The following is a 10,566-nucleotide window of genomic DNA, read 5'->3' as shown; positions in this document are numbered from 1 at the left end:
CCTTGTTAGCTTCAGGAAGTGCAAATTAACAGTTTTCAGACATGTTTTTCTCATTTTTGTTAGGCGTGTAGTACTGTAAGTTATTTTAATGTGTTTTAGTAACATCCACAATTAAGCAGCTATAAGGAGATTAGAGAGGACAGTCATCAATTTATACTGTACAGAAATATTTGGTGTGACAACTTCTCTAATAGTAAATACATAAAAGTACACAAGAAGAACTACTTGAATAATAAGGTATATAACGATGATTCTGATCAGGTTTAAAAGAAACACACATTGACTTCGAGTAGTAGTTAAGTTATCTTTCGGGCATGACAGTTCATCTATAATGCAGAAGTATTCTTAATATTCATTGTAAGATAAATGGTTTAACTGCAAGGCCATCCATCCATCTTCATCCGCTTATCCGGTGTTGGGTCTCGGGGGCAGCAGCTCCAGCAGGAGACCCCAAACCTCCCTTTCCTGAGACACATCAACCAGCTCCGACTGGGGGGTCCCGAGGTGTTCCCAGGCCAGATTGGAGATATAATCTCTCCACCTAGTCCTGGGTCTTCCCCGAGGCCTCCTCCAAGCTGGACGTCCCTCCACCTAGTCCTGGGTCTTCCCCGAGGCCTCCTCCCAGCTGGACGTGCCTGGACCACCTCCCTACGGACCCCCCCAGGAGGCATCCTTACCGGATAACCGAACCACCTCAACTGGCTCCTTTAGACTTGAAGGAGCAGTGGCTCAACTCAGAGCTCTTCTAGGATGACTGAGCTTCTCACCCGATCTCTATGGGAGACGCCAGCCCCCCCTCCTGAGGAAACCCATTTTAGCCGCTTGTACCCTGGATCTCGTTCTTTCGGTCTTGACCCAGCCTTCATGACCATGGGTGAGGGTTGGAACGAAAACTGACCGGTAGATTGAGAGCTTTGCCTACTGGCTCAGAGAAACTTAACCATGGTGGTAAGATCACTAATATAAAGGGCTAAACAACTAGTTGGACAGCTCTAGTCCCTTGGTTGTATGGGACAGGTCTCAACCATCAACATGGAAATCTACATCTTTTGGTTGCACTTGTGATTGCAGTTAAAGTTTAGTTATCTATGTGTTTATTGAGCTTTGTTAGCCGACAAATAATGCAGAGGAGTGAGTGTGAAGTCCAACGGCGGGATAGAGGGGCTCATTGAACGTTTCACTGAAGGTATGGAGGTGGGTCCGACTGTCAGAGGAGACCCTGTAGAAGGACAGAGTGCCAGCCGGCCAATCCAGATACACCCCCAGCCGACTGGAGCGTGAGGAAAGGGAAGATGAATTGACTCTGTCGTCGCTGTGCTGAATAAAACAACCTTTATCAGAGCATATCAGACACCAAGACTTGTTGTTACGCCCTAACTTGCAATCGTTCCCGTCCCCTTTCCTGCCAATGCTTTTGTACGTTAACCCGATGTTGAAGGGCTCCACCACCTCGACCTCCCAGTAGCAGCGCTCATCTAGACCCTGTTCACACAGCACCTGCTGGCAGAGATCAAACCTTTCCAGATGAGGGGGATATGGCTGCTCATCCTTCACCCAGGCCACCTTTCTGTTCCCGTCAAAGAGGAGGAGGTTCTTGTGGGCTGTGTTGGGGTCCCAAGTGAGAACACAGGCGTCTGGAAGTAAAGAAACCCTTTATTTCAGGAGCATAGACTGTAATTATATAGATGGGCACCACTAAAGTCAGAAAAAGTTGCCTTTCCTCCAGGAGGAACTGTCAACATTCCCGTTTTAAAAATGCAAAAAGTCACTAATTCATTGAAACGCATGTCCAGGATTTACATTGCTACTTACATTTCTTGAATCCCTGTTTCATCCGGTGACTTCCACCATGTCCAACACTGTGAAGAAACATTACGATCAGATAAAGAACAAGCATTTAACCAAGAGTTTTTTATCAGAATGTCAAGGTGTGCACCAAAGATAAGTAACCAATTCTGTATCCAATACCAAAGACCAAATGTCTCCCCTTCTGTTCGTAAATTATGGTGTTGAATAATGTCCGGAGAAGAGTTTTTGTAGAGCATTATGACGTGGCAGTGTCACAAACCAGACAATCAATAGTGGACAAACAGGGAGACCAGATTAAAGTGCCAATGAACATTTCATAAACAAGATAACTATTCTCAAAAAAAAAGAGGTGTGCTAAGTGTTGCCATCAGTGTTGAGTGGAGTGTACAGTAAGGAGGAGTGAAAAATGTGTGGATCAATGTTGACTGCAACAAAACTGGCCAAGTAATTTGAATACCCCCCAGGAGTTCCTTAGATATCACGTTAGCAAGACTAAGATGGACAAATGTACAACCCTTAAATATGTAAACCTGGTATTGTACTTACTTGAGTACGGTGAGCTTGTTTTGTGGATCGTTCTTCAGCTCAGAGAGCAGCTTCTCTCCTGATTCTCCCGGATTGTTGTAGCTCAGGTCCAGCTCTATCAGATGGGAAGGGTTGGACCTCAGAGCCGAGGCCAGATAACCACAGCCTTCCTCTGTGACCTGACAACCCGACAACCTGAGAAAACACAGGGTGTAGTTTACAGAGGGGAGAAAAAGGAGTTTTGATGATGGAAGTACCGAGGCAGGAGACTGTGCAAAAAAGGAACTTTGCTATGTAGACGTCCAACCCCAGAAATCCACCAGGCCGCTATTGTCAATTTGTTTGTTGCACTTAGTCAGTTTTTGTATTGGACTATAGTCCCCTGGCGATAAGGTTATGTAAATTTGTGTGTCGGCCGCATAACTATGGTAACTTATTTTGTTGTTTTCCATAATCTGGGCCAGTGGAAGCATGTAGATGTTAAACAGAAGAGGCCCCAGAATAGAGCCTTGGGGAACTCCGCACATCATATTTGTATGTGATGTATAATTAGCTATTGACACAAAGTAATCCCTATTCTTTAAGTAGAATTCAAACCAGTCTAGTACTGAGCCAGAAAGTGACGAGAAATGGTTGAGTTGTTGAAAAAACGTGTTTTCAATGATTTTACTTTTGCTCATTAGTGACGTGTCCAGATTGTTCTTTTTTAAGGGTAATACCTCAGTGTCTTCAGTCTGCAGCATTGACTCGACAGTCCATCACAGAACACCTTTACTCCTGAATCTTTCAGGTCATTGTTGCTCAGATCCAGATCTCTCAGAGCTGAGTAGGGGAACTTGAGACCAACAGCCAGATGTTCGACCCATTCTTCAGTCACGTTGCAATATGCCAGGCTAGGAGTGGATAATACAGTTATGATGTGATAAAGAAAAAGGTGCAAACAGATTATGTTTCATATTACATAGACGGTAAACTTACATGGCCTTTCTGCTGGTCCTCACAGCTGGTATCAGCCTCCTTCTGCCTTCATCTGATGTGTTGTAACTCTTCAAGTCCAACACATCCAGATCATCTTTTGATACCTGCAGCATGTAGGCCAGTGCAGAGCAGTGCAGTGGATTCAGATCTGGTTTTGAACTCTCTGACAGTTTGAGATATTCCTGAATCTCATCTTTGACTTTGTGGTCTCTCATCTCGACCATGGTCTGGAAGAGGCTGATACAACTGTCTGGAGAGAGGGCCTTTCTTCGGATGGCTTTGAGGTGAGTCAAGATCTTCTTGTCGGTATCTTGGCTTGGGTCCAGCGATGTCAGCAGACCCTGAAGGACTCTCCGGTTTGGTTCTACCATGAGGCCAAGGAGGAATCGCAAGAAGAAGTCCAGGTGGCCGTTCTTTTTCTCCAACACTTTGTCAACGGTCATCTTCAGAAGATCAAGTAAGGTATGTTCTTTCTCCTTCAGCTCGAGGAAGTTGCCGAGCTCTTTTGTATTCTTGTTTGTGAAACAGTCATAGACAAAAAGAGCCGCAAAGAACTCCTGTATGGTCAGGTGCACAAAGAAGAAGATCTTTTTCTGGGAAAAGACTTCTTCTTCCCTAAGAACTGCACTGCAAAATCCAGAGTAGATGGATGCCTCTCGTATGTCAATGCCACAGTCTCCCAGGTCTTCATCGTAGAAGATGAGGTTGTTCTTCTGCAGCTGAACAAATGCGAGCTTGCCGAGTTTCAGAAGAAAACCCTTGTGGGTCTTCAGAAGTCTCTCTTGGTTTTCCTCAGTCTTCTCGCCATATTTTCTGCTTCTGCGTTTTGTCTGGGCAAACAGGAAATGGGCCATCATCTCTGTGAGAGTTTGGGGGGTTTCAGCTTTCTCACCTCCCCCAAAGATCTCCTCAAATAATACGGCTGAAATCCAGCAGAAGATCGGGATCTGGCACATGACGTCGAGACTCTGTGAAGAGTGAATGTGTGAAATGATCCTGTCAGCAAGGCCCAAGTCATTACTGAATCTCCTCCTGAAGTATTCTTCTTTTTGTGGGTCACTGAACCCTCTTATCTCTGTCACCAGGTCAACAAACTCTGAAGGGATCTGACTGGCTGCTGCTGGACGAGATGTTATCCACAGGTGAGCATCAGGGAGAAGGTTTCCCTGGATGAGGTTCGCTAGGAGATTACCCACAGATGTTACTTCACTGACAGATGTTACCGGCTTGTTCTCAAAGTCCAGTGGAAGTCTGCTTTCATCCAGGCCGTCCAGGATCACGACGACCCTGGCTTTGATGAAGTCTTCTTGATCTTTCAGATCATGGAGCGCAGGGTGATACTCAGTCAGGAGCCCAAGCAAGCTTTTGTTTTCTGTACTCAGATTCAGCTCGCGGAAAGCAAGATGGAAAACAAAGTCAACGTCCTGGTTAGCTTCCTCCTTGGCCCAATCGAGAATGAATTTCTGCAGGGAAAATGATTTTCCAATTCCTGCAACGCCCTTCGTCAGGACTGTTCTGGGTGGTTTCTTTTGGCCAGGTGACAGTTTGAAGATGTTATTTATGTGGACAAATGTTTCTGTAGATTGTCGTTTTTTCAATGGACTTTTGAAATGTCTGAAGGATTGTTCTTCATGTGTCCCTTCACTCCCTCCAGGGTTGAGGAAGAGTGTCGTGTAGATGCTGTTCAGGTCGTTCTTTTGGTCACCGAAACCTTCAGATGTCCAAGTAAATTTATTCTCTGTGTCTTTTTTAAGATTCTTCGTTGCATTCAATAGACGAGTGGCCCCTGAAACGATCAAATGCATACTTGCAAATTACAAAATCACAAACTGATGATGACGTACAGTATCACAATATTACATTAGCTGTGGTAGTGGTAGTAGTATGTGTAAAATATGAGTGTTACGATTCCAAGATTCGATTCAAGTTTTTGATTCAAAAACTTTTTGAGCAGAAGCGGCAACGCCTCAATGAGTTTCTCTGGATTTTCAAGGATCAAATTAAATGTGTTATGAATTTAACGAGGTGCACATGAATATACCATGGAGTCCAGTTGGAGCCCACATGCTTTACCTTTGTTGTTTCCATAACTCATTAACAGGGAAGACGCAGTGTTTTCACAAAGTGACTTTAGGGAAGAAAGGAGATTTGCCAGTTCTGTTTCACCGTTATTAGTGGTCAGTGGTCTGGAAAAGAGCAGCTGCAAGCTAGCGCTAAGCTTAAGTTACCCTGTGTCTTTAGCTGCATACTACCACTTAGTGTAGTTTTATTTGTTTTCTTCGGACATGTGGAAGTAGGCGGTGTGGATAGAGAGAAAAAAATACCCGGGGAATCGCTGACTCTGCTTTTGAAATTGAAAACTTGTTAAAAATCGACATTGTGACACCGCTAATATATAAGTATTTTAACTTACTCTTGTCTTCCTCAGTGTCTTTCTGTTGTCTGGGATCTTTTCTGAGTTTCTTTCCACACTTCGCACAGGGTTTGTCTGAGCTGAAACACCGTTGGCATGACCAGTGTCCACAGGTTGAAAGGACTGGATCCTTCACAACCTCCAAACACATGGGACAGCTGGACGGCTCCGTCAGCTCGCTGTAGGGGATCAACAGTCAGTCAGGGTGATACTTGGTTAAAAACTGCCGTCACAAAGGGTTTCATCTCTTTATGAAACTTTAAGTAACTAACCTTAATATGCTTTTAGATGCAAGATATTTTCTTTACAAAATGTATTACATTAATCCTACCTTTATCATCTTAATTAATCATACCTTTGTGTCTTTTTAACACCAAAGTTGAGCGGCGAGCCCATGGACCGTTCACTCTTCAAAGAGACAACACTGGGAGCAGCGACCTCACTCGAGTGGGACCTAAAAAGAGAGAACAATTTTTACTTTGTTAACTTATTCAGCAACAAAAACACATCCATGACGTACAACTGTGTTCATTAATAGTGCACAAATGTTAGGATACCGTTTTGGGTCATCTACACCAAAGTAGAGCGGATCCCCCATGGATCGGTCACCCAGAGAAACAACACTGGGAGCGGTGGACTTTGGCCTAAAAAGAGATAAAATAGTTTTATGTATATATAAAATGTATTGTAAATATACACTCACCGGCCACTTTATTAGGTACCCCATGCTAGTAACGGGTTGGACCCCCTTTTGCCTTCAGAACTGCCTCAATTCTTCGTGGCATAGATTCAACAAGGTGCTGGAAGCATTCCTCAGGGAGTTTGGTCCATATTGACATGATGGCATCACACAGTTGCCGCAGATTTGTCGGCTGCACATCCATGATGCGAATCTCCCGTTCCACCACATCCCAAAGATGCTCTATTGGATTGAGATCTGGTGACTGTGGAGGCCATTTGAGTACAGCGAACTCATTGTCATGTTCAAGAAACCAGTCTGTGATGATTCCAGCTTTATGACATGGCGCATTATCCTGCTGAAAGTAGCCATCAGAAGTTGGGTACATTATGGTCATAAAGGGATGGACATGGTCAGCAACAATACTCAGGTAGGCTGTGGCGTTGCAACGATGCTCAATTGGTACCAAGGGGCCCAAAGAGTGCCAAGAAAATTCCCCACACCATGACACCACCACCACCAGCCTGAACCGTTGATACAAGGCAGGATGGATCCATGCTTTCATGTTGTAGACGCCAAATTCTGACCTACCATCCGACTGTCGCAGCAGAAATCGAGACTCATCAGACCAGGCAACGTTTTTCCAATCTTCTATTGTCCAATTTCGATGAGCTTGTGCAAATTGTAGTCTCAGTTTCCTGTTCTTAGCTGAAAGGAGTGGCACGGATGTGGTCTTCTGCTGCTGTAGCCCATCTGCCTCAAAGTTGGACGTACTGTGCGTTCAGAGATGCTCTTCTGCCCACCTTGGTTGTAACGGGTGGTTATTTGAGTCACTGTTGCCCTTCTATCAGCTCGAACCAGTCTGGCCATTCTCCTCTGACCTCTGGCATCAACAAGGCATTTCCGCCCACAGAACTGCCGCTCACTGGATGTTTTTTCTTTTTCGGACCATTCTCTGTAAACCCTAGAGATGGTTGTGCGTGAAAATCCCAGTAGATTAGCAGTTTCTGAAATACTCAGACCAGCCCTTCTGGCACCAACAATCATGCCACGTTCAAAGTCACTCAAATCACCTTTCTTCCCCATACTGATGCTCGGTTTGAACTGCAGGAGATTCTCTTGACCATGTCTACATGCCTAAATGCACTGAGTTGCCGCCATGTGATTGGCTGCTTAGAAATTAAGTGTTAACGAGCAGTTGGACAGGTGTACCTAATAAAGTGGCCGGTGAGTGTAATGAATAAGTTGCAGAACGTAGGTAGAACGTCTAATCTATCTAATATTTATGTTTTTTCCATATTTCATAGGACGACAGGCCTACTGCACTACAACACTTTCTACAGGGTGTTTTCTTGTCTATAAATACATCATATGGTTATTTATGATCGGCTGGGGGGTGAACTCGTTACCTGGTCGTCTCACTGCTGGAGCGGGGGGGCGGGTCAGACGTTAAAGGAGAGGACCAGGACGTGGATCGCTTCCTCGTCATCCTCTTCTCCGCCATGTCTCCTGCTGCAGCTTAAACTCAAACACTGCTGCAAGACAAAACACTTCAATACGTTAGTGAAGGAAAAACTGCAGCGTGTTATCACTTTAAAAGTCAACACTTTTGTTGAGGCTTTTTTATCGATGTTTTTAACTTTTTCTTATGTTTTTGTCCCACTTTAACACTTTTGACGCTTCTTTTGACATTTTCAACACTACGTAACACTAACTTATTAACGGCCTGCTCATGCTTATTGGCTTTATTTCTGATAAAGTCGTTCCTTTGTGATCAGTTTTTTCTAAAACCTCTTTTTGTCACTTTGCTCCGCATTCAGTTTTCAGATTGTTCTTCTTCTGCATGTCTGAATTGTAGTTTGTCTCCTGCATGTCTGAATTGTAGTTTGTCTCCTGCATGTCTGAATTGTAGTTTGTCTCCTGCATGACTGAATTGTAGTTTGTCTCCTGCATGTCTGAATTATATTATTATATTATTGTTAAAGACAACGTTCAGCCAGTAAATAAATGAGGGATCAGAGAAATGTGTTAGTTCTGTTAACTGCACAGCAACATAAGACAAACACACTGAAACATTCACACTATGCACAGCGATTAAATATGTTAAAGCTCAAATATAAATTATAAACAACTACTTACAAGTTTGTCAAACTGCCTCCACTCCCCTCGTTGTTCAGTGTTGTAGGAACAAGTCTGACTGACCGTTAGAAACAGGAAGTAAGAGTCAACTGACACGTATACCTTGTGTTAATAAATGATCCCATCCATAAAGACAGTTAGGGTGTCAAAGTCTGCTTCATGTAAGGAGACAGTGCAAAGTTATAAAACACATCATTATGTCTGTTGTTTGCCTTGTTAGTTTGTTTTTGTTTTTATTGTAGAAAATGCTTCTGTAACAAGAGAGTTTCCCCGCTGCGGGATGAATAAAATCTACTCTAATATAATCTACTCTAATATAATCTAATCTAATCTAATCTTATATATGAGTTAAAGTGCCAGAATAAGCCAAAAGGCTGTTTTTCACCTGTAGTCCCCTGGACATGCTATATGTTTAAAATAATAATAATAATAATAATAATAATAATAATAAATAAACAAGAAAGAAAGCCGGAACCATGATAACAGAACTTCCTCTCTGTTTAATTCTTCCAGACTTATAATAATGTGATGATGAAAACATGTTTTCATCATCTCAGAACAGCCTATTTATTTATTAATTAGGAGAAACAAACGTTAAATGCTTGTAGGCTATTTAATAACACTAATCTGATCTAATAGGACTAGGGAACATTTTCTGAAGTTAACATTTGGATTTTAATGCACCGCTGGTGTCATCTGGTGGAGAAAAAGGGAAATAACAAGTATGTATGCTACGGTTGAAGGCAGTTGGCGCATGCGTAAAAGCGGCTTAATGTTTACAACCAAACACGGAAAGTACCAAGAAGCTGTAGGCCCTACGTGTCCATATTTCTTATTAGCTCGTGAATTTTGAAAACGGTCCCTGTATTAATCTGATCTGGTTTCTAACTCTAATGAGATCAATGTTCACAGAAAGAGTTCGTAGCAGAAAGACGGGAAAGCTGCTGCGCACTTCCTGCACGACAGACACACAATAACATCACACAATAACATTACACAATACCATGCAATAACAGACAATAACAGACCATAACATGGCGTCTCAGCGTAGTGCGCACTTAACAGAGAACACAGCGATCAGCTGCTCCGACCTCACACACACACACACACACACACACAGGAGCATTACGCGCTACTTACTTTAAAGGATTGCTGCAAGATATCTTCTCTGGACGTCTTATAGTCATCGTCCAATAGTCCTCTGCTTGTTTTTCTAGTTTTTACTTTCGGGTGTCTAAGCCCCGCCCCCCTCCCTACCCGTCAAATGAGCATGACATGACTTCCTCTCCTAAAGTCAGCAGCCACGCCTAGAGAACATGAACTAGTTGTTGATGTTGTACTGAGATGTGTACTGCGACATGTTAGAGGGTCAGTAATGACAGTGGTCAGTCCACTAATAGTGGTATGTTCCAATATTGTTGTACTTTCTGTGAATTAGAAGAAGAAACGATCTGTCATTTCTTCTTTCACTGGATGTATACTAATATATTTGGGCAACGAGATGGATAAAGATGTTGTTTAGTTTGTTTTATTTTGAAAATTCCACATTCTCAAGAAGAAATGAGAAACCAATACAGCAACACTATAAGAGACATTAAGAATAAAGTAAACACTGGAGTTGTGTTTGATAAATGTCTCATGTCCCGCTGATACATTTGACTTTATTTGTACACTTTTCTTTGCTTTATTTATTTTCTACATGTTTATTTTTATTCTGTATTTGCACCTCTGGTATTTACTTCTTTGTAAATGTACATTCTGGTGATGTAAGTCTTTGTTAAAGAAAAGAAAAAGGTTTGTACAGTTTTTTTTGTTTTTTTTATTATCATCTTTAAATTTTACAAAACATGTTAAACATTCATTGAACACTTTGGCATCAGTAGAAAGTTAAATAAAAAAACAGCATAATAAAATAAGTAGATAAATAAAATATCCTTACTATACAATGAATATATAGAATCTTAAGAGAGAGAAAAAAGAGTGGACATATAAATATAAAAAGATATACAAATAAAAAAAAAGA

The 10,566-nt window shown here is 42.3% G+C and overlaps 1 protein-coding gene across 1 annotated transcript; it reads right to left on the bottom strand.

Annotated features, from left to right (window-relative positions):
- Positions 1–383: 383 nt before the first annotated feature.
- On the bottom strand, positions 384–9,770 carry LOC116678799 (NLR family CARD domain-containing protein 3). Its single transcript, XM_032508516.1, has 10 exons — positions 9,684–9,770; positions 7,814–7,939; positions 6,283–6,369; positions 6,081–6,179; positions 5,726–5,904; positions 3,313–5,098; positions 3,054–3,227; positions 2,356–2,529; positions 1,813–1,859; positions 384–1,634 (listed from the first exon to the last, which is right to left on the bottom strand). Exons 2-10 carry the CDS (start codon positions 7,906–7,908, stop codon positions 1,108–1,110), a joined length of 3,168 nt encoding a protein of 1,055 aa, XP_032364407.1. The 5' UTR covers positions 7,909–7,939; positions 9,684–9,770; the 3' UTR covers positions 384–1,107.
- Positions 9,771–10,566: the final 796 nt, after the last annotated feature.

The sequence above is a fragment of the Etheostoma spectabile genome, unplaced genomic scaffold, assembly GCF_008692095.1.
Source record: "Etheostoma spectabile isolate EspeVRDwgs_2016 unplaced genomic scaffold, UIUC_Espe_1.0 scaffold00008195, whole genome shotgun sequence".
NCBI classification, from domain to species: domain Eukaryota; kingdom Metazoa; phylum Chordata; class Actinopteri; order Perciformes; family Percidae; genus Etheostoma; species Etheostoma spectabile.
Note: the sequence above shows the minus strand (reverse complement) of the source record. Positions and strands in the feature narration are given on the sequence as shown.